Source organism: Heteronotia binoei, chromosome 1 (genome assembly GCF_032191835.1).
Source record: "Heteronotia binoei isolate CCM8104 ecotype False Entrance Well chromosome 1, APGP_CSIRO_Hbin_v1, whole genome shotgun sequence".
Lineage (NCBI taxonomy): Eukaryota > Metazoa > Chordata > Lepidosauria > Squamata > Gekkonidae > Heteronotia > Heteronotia binoei.
In genome coordinates, this window is record NC_083223.1 from 31563977 (window position 1) to 31585100 (window position 21124).

The following is a 21124-nucleotide window of genomic DNA, read 5'->3' on the forward strand; positions in this document are numbered from 1 at the left end:
TGATGAATATGATAATAAAAGGGAAAATACCAAACACATGGAAGGAAGCTGTTATTTCGTTGATACCTAAGGAAGATAGAGATGTCACGAATGTAAAAAATTATAGACCAATTTCGTTATTAAATAATGACTATAAAATATATACAAAAATCTTGGCAGAAGGGGTTAAACAACATTTGATAAACTTTATAAAGGAAGAAAATGCAGGTTTTCTTCCCAAAAGGCAAATAAGAGACAATATTAGAACTGTTGTAAATATTGTAGAATATTATGAAAGACATCCAGAAAAAGTAGCATTATTCTTTGCAGATGCAGAGAAAGCATTTGACAATTTAAACTGGGACTTTATGTTTGCAGTAATGGAAAAAATGGAGCTTGGAGAAAGCTTTATAAGAATGATAAAAGCAATATATTCTGAACAAAGTGCAAGGTTATGTATAAATGCAGATCTTACAGAAGATACGAAAATCAGCAAAGGTACAAGACAAGGTTGTCCACTTTCACCATTGTTGTTTATCTCTCGGCTTGGCTTCGCGAACGAAGATTTAAGAAGGGTGCAATAGTCCACGTCTGCTGCAGGCTCGCTGGTGGCTGACAAGACCAATGCGGGACAGGCAGGTCCGGCCACAGTGGCTGCAGGGAAAAGTCTGATTTAGGGTTGGTGCTGCAGCAGTGCGATTCTTCCTCAATCTCCTTTTGTCCTCAAGACCAGCTATGCGTGCGTTCTTAAAGGAAGAGACAGCCTGGTGGATGGTGTGTCTCCATGCTTTGCGATCTGAGGCTAGGTCAGACCACTGGTGATGGTTGATGCGACAGGTGCCAAGGGATTTCTTCAAGGAGTCCTTGTACCTCTTCTTTGGTGCCCCTCTATTTCGATGGCCGGTGGAGAGTTCGCCATACAGGGCAATCTTGGGAAGGCGGTGGTTTTCCATCCTAGAAATATGCCCTGCCCAGCGCAGCTGCGTCTTCAGCAGCAGTGCCTCGATACTGGTAACCTCCGCCCGCTTGAGGACTTCAGTGTTGGTCACAAAGTCACTCCAGTGGATGTTGAGGATGGTGCGAAGGCAGCGCTGATGAAAGCGCTCGAGGAGTCGCAGGTGATGACGGTATAAAACCCATGATTCGGAGCCGTAGATGAGGGTTGTCATCACAACCGTCTTGTAAACATTGATCTTTGTGCCTTTTTTCAGATGCTTGTTGCTCCATACTCTTTTGTGCAGTCGGCCAAAGGCACGGTTTGCCTTTGCCAGCCTGTTGTCAATCTCCTTGTCGATCTTGGCATCTGAGGAGATAATGCACCCCAGGTAGCTGAACTGCTGGACTGTCTTCAGAACTGATTCACCCACAGTGATGCAGGGAGGGTGATAATCTTCTTGGGGTGCAGGCTGGTGGAGAACTTCTGTCTTCTTCAGACTAACTTCTAGGCCGAATAGCTTGGCAGCCTCTGCAAAGCAGGACGTCATATGCTGCAGAGCTGATACCGAGTGGGAGACGAGTGCAGCATCATCAGCAAACAGTAGCTCTCGGATGAGTTTTTCCATCGTCTTGGAGTGGGCCTTTAGTCGCCTCAGGTTGAACAGGCTGCCATCGGTGCGATAGCGGATGTAGACACCATCGTCATCATATAGATCTACTGCGGCTCTTTGAAGCATCATGCTAAAGAAGATCGTAAAGAGAGTTGGCGCGAGAACGCAGCCTTGCTTTACACCTGTGCCTATTGGGAAGGTCTCCGAGAGGTCGTTGCAGTGTCTGACTTGGCCTCGCTGGTCTTCATGTAGCTGGATGATCATGCTGAGGAACCTTGGGGGACATCCTAAATGTTCCAAGATTTGCCACAGGCCTTTCTTGCTAACGGTATCGAAGGCTTTGGTAAGGTCGACAAAAGTCACATACAGAGCCTTGTTCTGTTCCCTGAATTTCTCTTGGAGCTGCCTGAGAACAAATACCATGTCGGTGGTGCTCCTGTTAGCTCTGAAGCCGCACTGGCTCTCTGGGAGGAGTTCTTCTGCAATGGTGGGCACCAGTCTGTTCAGGAGTATTCTGGCAAGGATTTTGCCTGCGATGGAGAGCAGGGTTATCCCCCGGTAGTTGGAGCAGTCTGACTTTTCCCCTTTGTTCTTGTATAGGGTGATGATGATTGCATCGTGAAAGTCCTGTGGTAATTTGCCTTGTTCCCAGCAGGTGACAAGTACTTTCTGAAGTGAGCTATGTAGTATTGTGCCCCCATGCTTCCAGATCTCTGGTGGAATTCCATCAACTCCTGCTGCCTTGCCACTTTTCAGTTGCTTGATGGCTTTAACAGTCTCTTCTAGGGTGGGGATCTCATCCAACTCTGTTTTCACTGGTTGAAGTGGGGTGAGGTGGATTGCTGAATCTTGAACTACGCGGTTGGCACTGAAGAGAACCTGAAAATACTCTGACCACCGGTTCAGTATGGATGCCTTGTCTGTGAGGAGCACTTGGCCATCTGCACTACGCAAGGGACTCTGTGCCTGATATGATGGACCATATACTGCCTTCAGGGCTTCGTAGAACCCTCTTAAATCACCAGTGTCTGCACACAGCTGGGTTCTCTCTGCAAGCTTGGTCCACCAATCGTTCTGAATGTCTCGAAGCTTGCGCTGGAGGTTGCTACATGCAGCGCGAAAGGTTGCTTTTTTCCCAGGACAGGAGGGCTGAGCAAGATGTGCTTGGTAGGCAGATCTCTTTTTCGCCAGTAAATCTTGGATCTCTTGATTGTTCTCATCAAACCAGTCCTTGTTCTTCCTTGTGGAGAACCCGAGGACTTCTTCAGAGATCTGCAGGACGGTAGTTTTTAGGTGTTCCCAGAGTGCTTCTGGAGAAGGGTTTGTGGGGCAACTGGGGTCCTCAATTCTTGACTGGAGTTTTGCCTGGAAGGCAGCTTTAACTTCGGCTGACTGGAGACTGCCAACCTGAAACTTCCTCCGAGGGATACCTCCTCTCCTGGGTGTGGGTTTAAAGTGAAGACGGAGATTGCAGCGTACAAGACGATGATCCGTATGACATTCTGCACTGGGCATTACTCGGGTGTGTAAGACATCTCGAAGGTCTCTCTGGCGCTCCAGAATGTAGTCGATAAGGTGCCAGTGCTTGGACCGTGGGTGCATCCAGGTTGTCTTCAGACTGTTCTTCTGCTGGAAGATAGTGTTGGTGATGGCGAGCTGGTGCTCCATGCAGAATTCTAGCAGGAGGCGCCCGTTGTCATTGCAGTTGCCAATGCCGTGTTTGCCAAGTACTCCTTTCCAGGCTTCCGAGTCTTTACCTACTCTGGCATTGAAGTCGCCAAGGATGATCACCTTGTCCTCTGTAGGGGTCTTCCGTATGAGGTTGCGTAGATCAGCATAGAACTCGTTCTTTTCTGCAGGATCTGCTTGAAGGGTTGGGGCATACACACTGAAGAGTGTTGCATGCTGCTTGTTTTGAAGTGGGAGGCGCATGGACATGATGCGATCTGAGTGACGTGTTGGCAGGTTTTCGAGTTTGGAGGCAATGGAGTTCCTGACCATGAAGCCAACGCCAGAAAGGCGGCTCTCAGCCTTTGACTTACCCGACCAGTAGAGGGTATAGCCAGCACCGTGTTCTTGAAGACTACCTTCCTCAGGGAAACGGACCTCACTGAGAGCTGCTATGTCGATATTCAACCTGAGAAGTTCGTGGGCAACTAGAGCAGAGCGTCGTTCAGGGCGACCACTGTCTACTGTGTCAAGCATGGTTCTGATGTTCCAACACGCAAGCTTTAGTCTTTGCACACTTTGTGAGGCAGGTGCATGCCTTTTCTTTGTTGTTATTTTTTGACCGCAAGTAAGGATGCCCGTTGACCGCGGCTAGCCAACTGGGGTGGAGGAGACGAGCTTTGTTTAGGCCACCTTTTCTAGGCCCCTCTCCGTGTGGAGCAAGCAGTGCTGTCCCTAGATAAGGCTGCTTGGTCGTTCAGGGTGCTGCCGAAAAATGCTTTCGTCTCCGGGTTAGCATCAGGCGACCCATACCCTGTTGTTTATAATGACTCTTGAAATATTATTGATGCAGATACAAGAAGAAAAAGATATAAAAGGATTAAGAATAAAAGGATTCACTTACAAATACAGAGCTTTTGCTGATGATATGTTTATAAATGAAAACCCCATACAAGTTACACCTCTGTTGTTAGCTAAAATACAAGAATATGGGGAGTTGGCAGGACTTTGTATTAATAGAGAAAAATCAAAAATTCTGTGTAAAAATATGCAGATAAACAAACAACAAGAATTGCAGAAACTAACGGGCTGCAAAGTCACCTCCAAGGTAAAATATCTGGGGGTGGAGATAACAATGAAGAATATTGATCTGTTCAAAAATAATTATGAGAAGTTATGGTGTAAAATGGATGAAGACATGCTAAAATGGAACAAGCTCAATTTGTCATTGTTGGGTAGGATAGCTGCAATTAAAATGAATATTCTACCAAGAATAATGTATTTGTTTCAAACTATTCCTATTGTGAAGAATAGTAAACAATTTGATAAATGGCGAAGAAAAATTTCAGAATTTGTGTGGGCTGGGAAGAAACCAAGGATTAAAATGAAAATTTTGACAAATGCAAAAGAGAGAGCTGGATTTCAATTACCAAAATTAAGATTATATCAGGAAGCAGTTTGCTTAGTGTGGATAAAAGAATTGATAACGCTGTTAAACAGAAAATTTTTAGTGTTGGAAGGTCACGGAAATAAATTTGGCTGGCACACATAGTTGTATTATGGAAAAAAGAAGATGGACGGTTTTTTCTCTCACCATTATATAAAAAATAATCTGTTAAGTACATGGATGAAATATAAGTAGTATGGAGATGAGAGAAGACCGTTACGGATAATACCGGCCGAAGTAAAAAAATAACAGCTGAGATAGGGGAAGAAAAGTGATTGTCATATAGTCAATTATTAAAAATACAAAGTGGCAAAATAGAACTGAAAACTGCTGAAGAGTTGAATAATAAATATGATTGGTTTCAAATGCAACAAATAAAGAGCTTGGTGGAGAATGATATTAAAACTGAAGGAATAAGAAAAGATCAAACAGAAATGGAAAAAGTTCTGCTTGAGGACAACGAAAAATTTCAAAATTATATAAATTACTTTTAAAATGGTCTACGGAAGATGAAGTAGTGAAATCTCAAATGATTAAATGGGCAATTAATGTGAATAAAGAAATACAGACAGAAACTTGGGAATATTTGTGAAAGAACTCTATGAAACTCTCAATATGTCAGAATATTAAAGAAAACTGTTTTATGATGATGTACAGATGGTATATAACTCCTAAAAATTGGTAAAGATGAATAACAAGATGCCAGACAGATGTCGGAAATGTAAAAAGCATGAAGGTTCTTTCTACCATATGTGGTGGACTTGCGAAAGAGCTAAAATGTTTTGGCAGTTGATTCAGCAAGAGATTTCTAAGATCTTGGGATATGAATTTAACAAGGTTACAGAGACTTTTCTGTTAGGATTACAAATGGAAAAATTTCCAAAAGAAGACAACTTTAATCTGGTACTTGCTCTCAGCTGCTAGGACATTGTATGCGCAGTTGTGGAAGCAAGAAAAAATACCAGAGAAATGGGATGACATGGAGTGAAATGGATAAGTTAACAAGAACTTTAAGAGACTATGATTTAGAAGTATTTAAGATGGAGTGGAAGAAGTTCAGAAGATATGTAGAAAAAGAATGGAAGATAAAAGGACATTGGACAATTTTTGATAATGATTAAATATAAGTGGGGGGAAGACATGAACCTTGGTTCCTATTAATTAGGGGTACCTTTTATAATGATGTTTTGAATTTAGTACACCAGCGGGGGTCAAGTAATGGGGGAGGGGGAGGCAGAAAGTAATATATGGGATAAAAAGTAGTTATTAATGATATAAGAAATTGAATATATTGCCATATATTACTAATAAAAATTGTTTGAAAACAAAACAGTAGCAGTTCCTTCTCTTCAACTAATACAAAAGGAATGTTCATTCACGGCAGGGAGGGGCCAGTTCCACAGCAGCGCATAAAAAATGGCCCCCTTTCCAGGGATCAGTCCCCCTCCAAAGGGGGGGAGTGAATGCTTTCACTTGGGTGGGTGGGAAAACAGTAGGTTGGTCGGAAGTTACAGGCCTCTGAGGGAGTAGGATGGTCGGAAGTTACAGGCCTCTGAGGGAGAGGCCTTTCCTCCTGGGGAACTACTGTTGCCAGTCTCCAGGTGAGCAGGGAAAAAGGTACATAGGTCTCTGTAAAAACCAGTCTCAACAACAACAAACAGCAATCAAGGCCAATCACTCCAAAAATGAAGATCCGGGCTATGGTGTAGAGGTCTGACTCTGTAAGATTTTTTTGTTCTGGAAAAATTGCCATTTCGGCTGCAGGGAAAAACTGATGTGAATAAATGGTTAGTAAGACAAGAGAGGCGTTGGATTTTAAAACTTAAAACCCTGATGCCAAATGGATTAAATAATGATTGGGACTTGTCTTGTTTTCTTTGAGAACAGTGTCTGAGCAATTAATTATGGATAGGTTGTCTGTAACTTTAAGGAACACTGTGTGTGTATAGCACCTGTGTGTGTATATATAATCAGGTGATTACTGTATGTGTTTGTAAAACTTTATTGCTAACAATTTTGAAGCTTTGCTCTCTTTGGAAAATTGTATAATGGCATTTTGAAGGTATGCATCCTAGTTGTGAGTATTGTTTTTTCTACAGTTTGTATTTCTACTGGTGACTTTTAATGTTTTATAATGCAGCTTAACAGGGCATCATGTACAAACCTGTCGCGTTTCCTTCGGGCCTTGCTGCATTTGACTGTTCCACTCACTTTGGAAGAAGGATTGGAGCATTGGACTTCATTTGAGAATTGACCTCTACACCACGGCTTGGACCTTCATTTTTGGAGTGATCGGCGTTGATTGATGTTTGTAAGACTATGGGTGCGGGTATGGTCAGCGTTCTTATGCTTTATATGTGATTTATTTCACTTTCTTTGTATAAATACACTTATATTTTGTTAAGTATTAAGTATTTCATTATTATTGAGGTTGGTTTTCGTGGAGGTCTGTGTACTTTGCTCTGCTTTGCTTTTCCGTGTTTCTCTGTTTGGTTGCTTTAATCTCCAGGTGAGGAAGCTGACTGGGTGATTTTGGAACAGTCACAGACCTTCAGTCTAACCTTCCTCACAGAATTGTTCTGATCAAAGGGGGGAGAGGAGAATGAGGTAAGCCGCTTTGTCAATGCACAGAGCATGGAAAACAAACAGGAGGAACTGGAAGCCCTAACCTCACGGACTGTGAAGACAGACTGTCCTTTTGCAGAGACTGCAGGGAAGGGGAAGGGGGAGGCAAATGGAAAGTCAGAGGGGCAGATAAACAGAAGGAGACAGGGTTGCCAACTCCAGGTTAGGAAATTCTTGGGAATTTAAGGGGTGGAGCCTGGAGACAGTGGGGTTTGAGGAGGGATGGGAACTCAGACAGATACAATGCCATTTCCTACTAGGGAACCACTGGAGATCAGATTTACAACTGCTCTCTAGATGGCAGAGATCAGATCCCCTTGAGGTGGGGAGGGAATCAATGCCTTCACCTGGGTGGGTGGGAAGACAGAAAGTGGGGGTGGACTCACCCAGAGCCTTCTTCTAGAGCCCATTGTATTTTTCTTCACAACGGAACTTACTCCTAGTTATATACAAAGGAGGTATATACTGTGAGGAAATATGTGGATCTGAGCATGGAAGTTCAGTTGAGGGTCTCTGGGTAAAAATAAAAGGAGTAAGAAATAATAGTGATATTATGGTGAGGATCTCCTATAGACCATCAAGCCAAGCAGTGGACTAGCACAGATTACAAAGTTCTCAAAGACACAGTGGTCATGGGAGATTTCAATTACCTGTATATTTGTTGGAAGTTCAACTCTGCTAAAAACAAAAGTTCAAAAAAATTCCTGTCTTGTCCTGCTGACAAATTCATTCCCCAGAAAGTGAAGAGGGAAACAAAGGGATCTGCTCTCTTGGACTTAATTCTCATCAACATGGAAGAACTGGTTGATGAGGATCCTGGAGGTTTTCTGTCATCTTCTGGACAGAGTAAAAAGCCAGTTGGCACTGGCTTTTTATCTCTTTTTGGGGTTTAAAAGGGTGGTGTGCATGCACTGCAGAGAGAAGAGTATAATGTTCTGCATCAGCTATTGGAGTGTTGGTGGCCAGGAGTTGTGTGCAGTTCTCAGGTCAAAACTTTTGAGAGTTTTGCACATCGTACATCTCTTCTCTGGGCCAGCTGTCTTCCTTAATCATGCAGGAGAGATGCAGAGCCAGGCCTCTGCTCCTCCCATTAGCTGAGGAAACAAAAGAGTGCCCGCATGCAAGAGAGGACAGAGTTGAAGTTCTATCATGGCATCTTTAAGACAAAGTTTTATTCGAGGTATGGGCTTTTACAGCTTCACTAACCCAGTCTCATTTTCAGTTGAACTAACTGCTGATTTCAACTGTCTCCATCAGTTCCCTTTGGTCAGTCATGGTGGGAGGTGGATATCTATGGGTTTCTTAATGTAAATCCTACAAATGGCCTTGCTTCTTTTCCAGAAATGGGGTGGGGGAAGTCTGAGTAAAACATTACAGCCATTCTCCCACTATTGATGCTCATGTGAGAGAAATGGAAAGGCAATTCTTAACTGGACACTTGTCAAGTTTTGGATGGGTGAAAGACAAGAAAGGCTGTTTTAGGTAATTCTACCATAGCATATTGTCCAAAAACCAGAGCATCACCCTCCCCACATGCCTAAGTCACTTCCAGGTCATGTTTATTTTTAGCATTCCTGCCCACTCCCTGTAAATTCTCCTCCCATCCCCCACCAGCAGGCCCAAGGGATCTGGCGAGGAAAGCTGCCTCATCTCAAACAGCTCCAGAAAGAAACAGGAAAAAAAACTGGTTCTCCCTCTACTGCTTGCATTATTTCTGCCTACACACATAAAGCCTTGGGTCCCAAGTGCCTGGAAAAATGGTGGTTACTAAAATATTTTAATTAAACAAATTTTGCAAAGAAAATAATGGCGCTATGCATGACAACAGGCACTGTCAACATATTTGAGGGAGGGAGAGAGAGAACAAAAACTAATAGATCTTCAAAATCAAAGCAAGGAGTTGAGAGAAAACTCTGCTTATCATTTACAAAATCCATATCAAATATTACTAGCTGAAGAGACTTTCTTCACTGTAATTATATTACGAAAACTAAGATGACACATGATCACCACCATCTGGCTTGTCAGTAACATCAATATTCCAAAAATGCATTCCCTTCCTGGCAATATAGATTTACACAATGTGGGTTTTTTTCAAAGAAAAGGAACAAAAGAAAAACCCCATATGTAAGTTAGCATGCTTCTTTCGAAGTTTAAAAAGGGCAAATAAACATCCAACAGTGCAATCCTGACCAGAGGTCAGTCTAAATCCAATTTCTTCAATGGGCTTAGGCTGCAGTAACTCTGGATTGCACTGCAAGTATATGTATTCTGAATGATTCAGGGCTAAGATACGATAAGAATCAGTAAGTATTCAATAAAGATATTCAGATTTTACTCACATTGTGCACTGAATTAATGCCCCCCCCCCCGCCTGACTATTATTAAACTGCAAGCACCAGTTGTTTTCAACTCTGGGGTGACGTTGCTTTCACAATGTTTTCACAGCTGACTTTTCACGGGGTGGTTTGCCAGTCATCTACACTTTCCCCCCAGCAAACTGGGTACTCATTTTACCGACCTCGGAAGGATGGAAGGCTGAGTCAACCTGGAGCTGGCTACCTGAACCAACTTCCACTGGAATCGAACTCAGGTCGTGAACAGAGGGCTCCTACTGCAATACTGCAGCTTTACCACTCTGCGCCATGGGGCTTTCTCCGACTATTATTACCGCACAATTTAACAAGGATCTCTCCTGGGTGCTTATCAACCAAGATTATTTTTTTATTGCCTTGTTTATGGTAGGTATTTACAAGGTTTTGTTACAATGTTCTATTATTCTGTAATCCACCTTGAGTCTCAATGAGAAAGACAGGTGATTAATAAAGTAAAATAAAAATATTGTGATTTTAGCCTGACTGCAGTCACAGCCCTGGGCTGCTCATCTGTCAGTTCAAGAGAAGTGGCAATGAAATATTGTAGAAAAGGACTGGGGTTTCATCAACAGCTCACAGTGTCATTGGAGATATACAAGTATATCCTTGCAGTCACAACTATTCTGCTTAAAAAAAAATTAAAATTCAACTGTATTCTCATTAAGATTATTCATTATTTAAGAATTCATCAGTGTCTGTCTTCAGCAGTGGTCCCCAACCTTTGCAGCACCAGGGACTGGCACCAGGGCTGGCCCGCCCACCATGGCCCCAGGGCTGGTTGGGTGGGGGCACCCTATTTGGCTCTGCCCCCCCCACGGCCACGCAGCCTCGACGCCCCGCTTGTCCCCTGCGGTGCCTCCTTCACCCTCCATTTTTATGATTTTAAGGCCAGGGAAGGGGCAGTGAAGTGCCGCCTTCCCCAGCTCTTTAAAGGCCAACACCCCGTGCCAATCAGGTGATTGGCAGTGTGTGTTTGTGTTGGCCTCTAAAGAGCTGGGCAAGGTGGTGCTTCACCACCCCTTCCCTGACCTTAAAATTGTAAAAAAAGAGGGTGGAGGAGGTGCAGCGGGGGGTGGACAGGGCGGCCGCTGTGCAGCGCCATGGGGGGGGGGGCAGCCAGGCTGCAGCCTGATTGCTAACAGGCTGCAGCCCGATACCGGTCCTCGACCTGGGGGTTGGGGACCCCTGTTCTTCAGTATAATTGTATACAATCTTCAGCTTTATTATGCATTTTCATGTTGCTTTTAGTATCCTGCATTGTTTAACTCAGGGGTGTTGAACTCATTTGTTATGAGGGCCGAATCTGACTTAAATGTGACCTTGTTGGGCCAGGCTGTGTTGGGCTGGGCCATGTGTGTACATATTAAGATTAAGTAGCAGATAGATTAACTTTTAAAGGACACAGACTAAATTTTAAAAAAAAAACTTAAAAAGAAAGCATGCTGAAAATATTAGCATTTCTTGGTTGTAAAGGTGCTTTACAACCAGTTTGGTGTAGTGGTTAAGTGCGCGGACTCTTATCTGGTAGAACTGGGTTTGATTCCCCACTCTTTCACTTGCACCTGCTAGCATGGCCTTGGGTCAGCCATAGCTCTGGCAGAGGTTGTCCTTGAAAGGGCAGCTGCTGTGAGAGCCCTCGCAGCCCCATCCACCTCACAGCGTGTCTGTTGTGGGGGAGGAAGGTAAAGGAGATTGTGAGCTGCTCTGAGACTCTTCGGAGTAGGGAGCAGGATATAAATCCAATATCATCATCATCTTCTTTCTTTGTATTTCTCCCATGGGATCCAGGGAACTGGGCAAAGGAAGCTCTGGTTCTTTCCCTCCCTCCCCAGGGGACCAAGAGGGGGAGGAGCCTCAGCCAATGGAGAAAATCAAGGCTCTGCTCTGTAGCTCCTGTGTGATTGAGCAAGCCTTGAAAAGCAAGCAAGAGAGGGAGAAGGAAGCAGACAAGAGCCAGTGGCTCGAGGGCCTGATAGGAGCCCTCTGGGGGCCTGATTCTGCCCCCAGGATGCATGTTTGATACCCCTTGTTTAACTTTTGCCAAAATATAGCTTAGAAGCCTTCCAAAGAAAGTAGTGATTGTTCAAAGAAGGCCAGAGATAGTAACGATAGCGATTCTCTGTTGCAATGCTATCCATAAACATACATTTACACCTGCAAAGCAGAGACTTACGCTTAATCAATCATCAGTGTCACATTTTTATCCTGTGTTTATTTCAAGGAGCTCAGGATGGTGTCCATCATTCTCCTCTCCTCCATGTTACTGTCACAACAACCCCAGTGAAGTAAGTTTGTTACCACATCTATATGCCCTGCTCATACACATGCTTGTTGGAGGGCTATCAAAGCTGCACTGCTCAATAACACTTGGCACCCATGACACTGTTGGACTCTGGACACTCTCTGCCAGGCTTGGCACACAAAAGGGAGTCTGACAGCACCCTGGATAGGCTGCTTCAGCTCCACAAATGTAAGCCTTGAGCAAAGCAGATAAGTATGCATAAATCTCTTTGCCTCTGGCTAAGGTGTGGCCCCCAGGCTCAGGAACAAGCAGACTCCCAGCTAATCTCATCAACCTTTTCAACTTCCATGAAATGCACACACAAGTATTTTCACCTGAGTTCATCTTCTCCTCACACCTTTTGTCTCTGTCAGAGCTGAGGGTGGCTCACAGGCCTTTGTTGCTATCAGGGCTTTTTTTGTAGAGAAAGCCCATCAGGAATCATTTGCATATTAAGCCACATCCCCTGATGCCAAGCCAACCAGAACTACGTTCCTGTGTGTTCCTGCTCAAAAAATAAGCCCTGGGTTGTTATTAAGTGTTGTTATGAATAAAAATGTTGCTAATAACATTGTTATTACTCTGTCTCCTATTATTTTCATATTTACCTTTTTATCAAAATAACTACTATGAAAGTATAGGGGGTACAAGATTATATTCCTGCCTCAGATGCAAAATTAGCTAATTATGGCTCTGCCCCAAAACCTCAATATTAAAAGAAAAAGTATACAGGAAAAAAATTTCACGTCCTACAAACTTGGCCCCAATTTCTAGATCTGGAGACAGGTGTCATCACATACACCCAATCCACAACAGTTACCTATATATGCACTGACTTTTACTGATCCCATATACCATTGGCTTCTCAAGCCAGCAGTATGAGTTGGTGCAAAGGGACTCTGGCCATGTTCTTTCAGGAAGCTCTGAAGGAGAATGGGGGAGGGGGGGACAAATTCACTTCTGGTTGAGCTGCAACTGGACTGAAGTGTCTGGATGCTTTGCCGCATTCATTTGCCTCTCAAGCAGCATCCTGACCCCTCCTCTTCCCTGTACAATCAGTGTTGACAGTGGCCGGGGGGAGGGGCACCGAAGCTGAAAGGATCGAAAAAGAGAGGCAAGAAGGACTGCAGGAAAGTAAATCCATGAATTTGACTACTGGTCCATCAAGGTCAGCATTGATACACGTGGGCAGCCATGTTGGTCTGAAGCAACAGAACAAAGTTGAAGTCCAGTAACACCTTTAAGACCAACAAAGTTTTAGACAGACTATAAGCTTCCTTGTGCTAGAAGCACACTTCATCAGAATTCCAAATTCGTTAGAATAGGATGGAATTAGCAGTCCTACATATAGAGACTAACCATTCTCTCTATATGTAGGACTGCTAATTCCATCCCATACTATTGTCTGATGAAGTGTGCTTCTAGCACATGAAAGCTTACATTCTGACTAAAACTTGTTGGTCTTAAAGGTGCTACTGGACTCCAATCTGGTTTAAGGTCAGCATTGTCTGTTTAGACAACAATGACTGCACCTGGAAAGCATGACAATTTCTGGGGATTGACGCCTACTTGGGGCTTGCAGAATATTCATGGAAGTGGCTCAATAAAGCCTGTCCCATCCTCCTGACTGCTGGTATTCCAAGGAGATCTCCCATCCAAGTACTTGCCAGGTTGACTCTGCTTAGCTTCTGAGATCTAATGAGATCTGGCTTCCCTGGGCTATCCACATCAGGGCAACACCCTGCTCCTTTTAACCACAGGTGCCAGGGACTGAACCTGGGACATTCCACATCCCAGACAATCTACCACGAAGCCATCCCTATAAACATTCTCACACTTCCTGGACCCCTCATCAGGGTTTAGCAAATGTTCATCAGGATGAAACTATTTGAATTATTAAGATGTTATGACACTGACAACCCTGAAAGTGAGTTGAGCAATAAGATTGCAGTGTTAAGAGATACCAATAGAAGTCATCGGCTTTCTAGAAATAATAATACCTGCTTTGATACATCATGGACTTAAAATGGAGAAAAATGTTGTTACCATTGTAACTTTAGGAGTAGAATTTGTTTTCCCCAACCCTAAGATGATGATGATATTGGAAAATATTGGATTTATATCTTGCCCTATACTCTGAATGTCAGAGTGGTCACAATCTCCTTTACCTCCCCCTGCAACAGACACCCTGTGAGGTAGGTGGGGCTGAGAGAGCTCTTACAGCAGCAGCCCTTTCAATGACAACTCCTACAAGAGCTATGGCTGACCCAAGGCCATGCTAGCAGGTGTAAGTGGAGGAGTGGGGAATCAAACCCAGTCCTCCCAGATAAGAGTCCACACACTGAACCACTACACCAAACTGGCTGTCTCTCCAAGGAAGACGTAACCCTAAAAATTGAAAATAAAATCCAGCAAGAGTCAAGTTATTCAGCAATTATAGAATGCCAAACCATGTAAAGCAGCATACACGGAATGCCCAACTACACAACATCTTTCTTCAAATAAAGAAAGGAGGGGGAGGGAATCAGAAGCTTACCAACTTCCAATTTAAAAAAACAACCAACAAAGAAAAAACCCTTTAAGCTACAGTACCTTTTATTTTTTGAAGGATCTTTCACATCACCTTTTTCATTTTCATTATTAGGAAGCCTGGCTAACCTTTCTCCTGTCTGAAGATTTAATTGCACGTGTAATCCTGCAGGAAGAGCCTGACCTGCAAACAACATGAGAATTTTATGATGTATTAACAGTGCAATCCTAAACAAAGTTATATCCCAAGTTCACTGACTTCAAAGGTTAGAACTCTGTTTAGGATTGTGCTGCTGTTCTCAGGATATGGACTGTTAATATATATTTAAGTACGTGGATTTTTATATCAGTGATACAAAAATTACATCACAAACCTACACATGCGCACTCAGACGTAACCCCTCTTATATTCAGCGCAACATACTCCTAAATAAATTTAAGCACAGAATTGCTTACTTGTTTAGACATATTTAACAGAATCAAAGTTCTTTTTTGTAACTCGTCAGACAAAGCTTGGTTTCATGGTGTGTTTTTATAAGAGACTATAAAGTGCTCCAAATGATTCATATTTTTATAGCTTTTCCATTTTGTTTATTTCTTATTATCTCTCATTTTACTGATGTGCATAAATTTTGTTTACTGCAGTCTTTCAATTCAGTCATTAACTTTCACAAACAGGTTTACTAATGGACAAGAAAAATTCCAAACTGTTTACTAATGGACTAGAAAACTGGTCAGGTTCTCCCGTTAGGGTTTGGAACTGAAATTTATTAGAATTTCAATTACATCTTGCAGCTTCTACTTGTCTCCACGCTGGGTCCCCAATTAATGCAATATATAATTTTAAAAGATTTGTACAAACAGCCACTTTTAACTTACCTGGCCTGACTGTTTGCCACTGGTGGGTTGGATAAAACACTTCCAGGTCTTCAGGGTCAAGCTCTTCCTCCTCCACCATCACTACCTCTTTCTTGTTCTGTTCTTTTAAATCGCTCTCTTTTTTTGTGAGACCAAATTCCTTGGTAAATAAAAAACAACTTTTGTTTTGCAAATGCATACAGGTTATTTGATAATGAAAAAAATCCACATTACAAACTTTGATACTAATGAGAAGGCCTTTTAAATACCCCTGACTAAATACACAGGGTTGGATTTCATAGAATCACAGAGTTGGAAGTGAACTCCAGGATCATCTAGTCCAACCCCCTGCACAATGCAGGAAACTTACAAATACCTCCCCCTAAATTCACAGGATCTTCATCGCTGTCAGATGGCCATCTAGCCTCTGTTTAAAAACCTCCAAGGAAGGAGAGCCCACCACCTCCTGAGGAAGCCTGTTCCATTGAGGAATCGCTCTAACGGTCAGGAAGTTCTTCCTAATGTTGAGCCGGAAACTCTTTTGATTTAATTTCAACACACTGGTTCTGGTCCTACCTTCTGGGGCCACAGAAAACAATTCCACACTATCCTATATGACAGCCCTTCAAGTACTTGAAGATGGTGATCATATCACCTCTCAGCCGCCTTCTCTCCAGGCTAAACATCCCTACCTTTCTTCATAGGACTTGGTCTCCAGACCCCTCACCATCTTCGTTGTCCTCCTCTGGACCCGTTCCAGATTGTCTATATCCTTCTTAAAACGTCGTGCCCAAAACTGAACACAGTTCTCCAGGTGAGGTCTTACCAGAGCAGAGTAGAGCGATACCATCACTTCACGTGATCTGGACACTATACTTCTGTTGATACAGCCCAAAATGGCCTTTGCCTTTTTAGCTACCGCATCACACTGTTGACTCTCGTTCAGCGTATGATCCACTAAACCCCTAGATCTTTTTCACACATACTACTGCTAAGACAAGTGTCCCCCATTCTACAACCATGCATTGGATTTTTCCTACCTAAATGCACAAATTTACATTTTTCCCTGTTAAAATTCATTTTCTGTTAAAATTTTCTGTTAAAATTCCTGTTAAATTCATTAAAATTCATGATCTGCCAGCGGAAGGAATTGAGGGCTGTGGATCTGCCCCACCTTCCCTTCTACTTACAGTAGTTCCTCATTCTGGGAAAGTTGATTCCCAGGCTTGTGGAATCCACATGAAGTAACAAATCAGTGGGAGTCAGTGATTAGGGGAAAGGTGGCAATATCACATTCCTACATCTTCTGTCAATGGAGTCCCGCAGATGTAAGAAGAAGAAGGGATTACTGCATTCCCTTCCTGCTCTTTGCCTAAGCCATTGACCTATGTGGGTATTCCTTAGGACTGCCTGGAGATTTGAGAGCAGAGCCTGGGGAGAGTGGAGTCTGGGAAGGAGAAGGAGCTCAAGCTGGGATGTGATGCCATTTTTTTCAGTCCAATTTCAGAGCCTATATAGTTTGAAATGGAATCAGGAAAATATCTCAGAGGTCTTTAGGCTTCAGCATATCACCATTAGGATAGTGCCAGGTTTACCAGTCACAGAATTCAATTCCTTTTTAATCACACTGTCCTTCTTGCCCAACACTGTGGGTTTGCAAGGAGCTCCAAGCCAAGATCAAAGGTCCCTTGACTCTACTGTACCCCTGACAGCATGATCTGAGAGCTCTCTAAGTCTAGTGTCTGTCTGTAGCCTGCACCCTGCTTAACTTGCATGAGAACTGTGCTATCTCTATCCACCTGTTTATATCACAGAGGGAGAGGATGATAGTAGATACACTCTTATTTCAAGTCAGGAGGAGAAGCATAGGATGGGAAAAAAGGCACTACACATGTGATGAGTCACATGAACACACGAAGCTGCCTTATAATTAATCAGACCTTTGGTCCATCAAGATCAGTATTGTCTACTCAGACTGGTAGCAACTCTCCAAAGTCTTAGAGTTCTTTTACACCACATGATCCCTTTAACTGTAGTTCAAGAGCCATGTGAGCTGGAACCCAGAAAACCAAACAGATCACCTAAAATGTAGCTACCTAACATTATTTTCGTACAACAATCTGCAAACTGTAAAAGCATTTTTTGAAAGGTAGGGGAGGCTAAAATGAGACCCTTGCCCAGTCCTCAGTACACTCCAGATAATGTGTCACTGGTACATCCCATCTCCTGCTTCTAAATAAATCCATAAAAATTTGGTTACTTTTCATGCTAAACTATACATATGGATTTATATTAGGACCAGACAACTGGGATATCTGTCCATCACAAACAAGACTTGCTAAGAAAGGGACAAAGGAGGCTTGGCTGTATCTGATGCAGAAATGCTTTAACATATTCAAGCTAAAAACACACAACTGAGAACCAGTGGAAGGAAAAGCCACATGTGCAGGGGAGATTTGGAACAGAGGAATAAGATGAAGAAAAGGAATAATAGTCATGACCCAACAGCTGTGACAAAGTACATGTATTAAAACTGAGGAGTGTTGTGAATCTTCACTCCCTTTTCCTTTGACTTCATTAAAAACTGACAGCTGTTTTAAATGTAAAAGGGTTTTTCTTTCCTCAAATTTACTAAAAGTTCAAAATATGTGTGGGAGGAGGCGAGAGTCATGTAATCAACTTAATCACTGAAACAATTTTTCCCAAAGGAACAGCTACAGTTAAAGCTTCCCCAATGATCCAGAAATTAAACACGCTGAGCTAAAACTTGCTGTTAACTCCAGAAGGAAGTCAATTGAGAGTAAACCTACCCTGCCAGTTTGAAGTCATGCTGATGGTTGAACTTTCTATCTCAAGTAAAGCAATCATTAGGACACTCACTGTGATTCTGTCGCTTAAGCATGAAGGGAAGCTTATTGCAGAGAGCAGCAAGACCACCAAGTTGAGCTTGGACACAATGGACAAGAAACAGATGCTGGGAGACATCACAACCTGAAACATGAGATTTGGTTATTCCCCCTACATTCTGCCAGTTTACTGGCTAGCAATGATTCACAGAACTTAACAACTACTTAGTAGTAAATACAAACCCTCCAAAGTTGGAATCTGAAGGCTGCATTCTCCAAGTCAATTAAAAGTAAGTAAATCACATGGAAATAAGTTATAAACACATGCTTAGCATTACAGAATGCAATTCAAATCTTTCCAGTCAATGGCAACACCTCTATGAATTCTATGGGACTGAAACTACAGTCAAAAAACATGTTTGTGCAATCAGGGCATAAATTAGTTTAGTATGCAGTGAAAGAAATCATTGTATGTATCCATCAATCATATTTTTATCCTGTTCTTCAATGTACAAAGTTCCCCCTTCCTCCATTTTGCCCTTGCAACAATCCTGCAAAGTAGGTTAGACCAAGGGAAGCTCATAATCATTGTGAGTTTCATGGAAACTCTCAGGTCCCAGCTATTCAACCACACTGATTTTCCTGTGTGCTTATGGTACAGTGTACACTGACCCAATAAGTGGTTTCATGTATTTAATTTCTTGTTCACTTGGAAAGACGTAGTGTGTTTTGTGTATCGGGGTGGGTGGGTTCTGTTGTTTGTTAAAATGTGAGTGTTCCCCACTTAGGTGTGCTTCTTCTCTAGATGACAATATGAGAACAATCTCTCTCCCTGGGAATTTTCGCCAGTGCTGTAATGATTCTACACTATCCATGCTTTCCACAAGTAATGCTTCCTCCTTTGCCTTATGGCAAATAACAGCAACATAGATAGACCACTGCATCCATTGTTGAATCAGGTTGCCCAAACAAGCAACTTTGTAGTGGAAGTAAGACAGGTCAGCCACAACAAGAAGGCCATAAGTGAAAAAATACAGTCAACAACATGAGTTTCAAGCATTCCTGTAACCCTTAAGTGGAAGGGTTTGGATACTCCGCTGAACCCACCATTGTACATTTCTCCCTTAAGAGGTCTTTCCTTTAAATACTGATATCATCCTTCAGATTTTCTATTCCTGCCCACCTTCTGAAAAGTAACTCAGGGTTGATTTTGGTCTTGTTTAGTCTGGACAATTGAACCTGGCTTGGGATTCTTGGTTTGCCACACAAGACAATTAAACCATCTTAAAATTTAAAATGCTACACTTAATAATAACGCATTGCCCTGAACTGAATGGCCCAGGCTAGCCAAATTTTGCCAGTTTTCAGAAGCTAAGTAAAGTTGGCTCTGGTTAGTACATGGATGGGAGACCACCAAGGAAGCCCAAGATCATGACATGGAGGAAGGCAATGGCAAACCATCTCTTAACACCTCTTGCTGTGAAAACCCGATAGGGTCACCGTAAGTCAGCTGTGGTTTGACAGCACCTCCTCATCACCAATAATGCAGTCACCCCCAAATCCTCAAAGCTGCATAGCCTGCCAACATCCCCCCCTTTGCCCATTCCTTCCATTCTATGTCTTCCATTATGCCAGAGGTGGGGAATGTTAGGCCCGAGGGCCGTTTGCGGCCCTCAAGATCATTTGGTCTAGCCCCCGGGGATTGCTAGGCCAAGCTGAACCACATGGTGGCCTCCCTGGGGCCTAGCTGGCTGGCAAGGATCGTGGAGCCCAGCCACACTGTGCAGCAGCACCCCCCCCCCCCGCCGGGGCCTGACTGGCTGGCAGGGATTGCAGGGCCCAGTCACGCTGCATGACCTCCCCACCATTTCTTTATTTCTGTTCCTTCCTTCCTCTTTCTCTCTGTGGAGTCTAAGTGGTGGGCATTGTGAAGGACTGCTGCTGGGGTATGTGGGTACCTTTAAAGGTATGCTGGGAGCAGCTGCAGTTTCTGCATGAAGAGAGGGAGGGATGCACTTGATTATCCCAGATGGTGTGACCTAATATGCTAATATTAGGGAATGTGGTCTAATATGCTAATGAGTTCCTGCTGGGCTTTTTTCTACAAAAAAGCCCTGGACCTAGGCATTTCCTAGGGCAGCAGGCCGGGGGGGGGGGGGGCGTGCACCAGATTAGGCTCACCCCACAACCTCAAATAGAAAAACAATTATCTGCATTAATTTCGCTGGTTTGAATCATTTTCCCTTGGCACAGCACTGTTTTTTATGTTGATAATTTTGCATGGTCCACAAATGATGTTATAAATATCCAAATGGCCCTTGGCAAACAAAAGGTTCCCCACCCCTGCATTATGCCCATACCTTTCCAATGTTCTAAATTTCTTCTTTCTTGGTGTCTTCTTTCTTGGTTTTCCTTCTTCTTTGGTTTGTTCTCCTAAATGTTTCCTTTCCTTTCCTGGATACTTTGCACACAGCCAAACATGCATCTGTAAAAATGAAAAAAGTGGGAGCACTTTAAATACCTCCTCTAGAGAGGGAGAGGCTGGATTCCCCCAACTGGGTAGAGATGTCAACTTGTAATTCTCTGAAGACCAAGGCAAGCAGGGATCATCTTTTTAAATGAGAATTCTGAAGGGTTCACAGAAGGTCTATCCCTGCTCCACAAAATAACTGTTCTGTTCTCTCCGTTTTGCACAGAATACTGGGTCTCGCTGGACTCCCACAAAAGCCTGCTTGGAGCCCCTGCCTTGCCCCTTAGGAACTGGATTAGTGGGGAGCTGTGCCTTATATTGTGTCTACAAATGGTCCCTCCCCTCTCATACTAGTGTTTTACATGAAATCCTGAGAACTTACACTTTGATTTATAAACACTATTTACCACTTGGTAAGTCCACAACCTGCACCGCAGTATAAATAGGGCCCTGGACCTGTGCAACCATGATTTTTGTTGCCAGAACCTGAAGAACAGGG

The 21124-nt window shown here is 43.2% G+C and overlaps 1 protein-coding gene across 3 annotated transcripts in view; it reads right to left on the bottom strand.

Moving 5' to 3' along the window:
- Positions 1–21124, bottom strand: part of SIL1 (SIL1 nucleotide exchange factor) — a 132610-nt gene that overhangs the window by 108803 nt on the left and 2683 nt on the right. For 2 of the 3 annotated variants that reach the window (XM_060232977.1, XM_060232984.1), the window contains exons 2-5: positions 20516–20640; positions 18190–18300; positions 15331–15469; positions 14515–14635 (exon numbers count right to left, since the gene is read on the bottom strand). In XM_060232977.1, coding sequence (XP_060088960.1) covers positions 14515–14635; positions 15331–15469; positions 18190–18294 — 365 coding nt within the window. In that variant the 5' untranslated portion in view covers positions 18295–18300; positions 20516–20640. Of the gene's footprint in view, positions 1–14514; positions 14636–15330; positions 15470–18189; positions 18316–20515; positions 20641–21124 lie in introns of those variants that run through there. The other variant, XM_060232972.1, reaches the window with a different exon arrangement.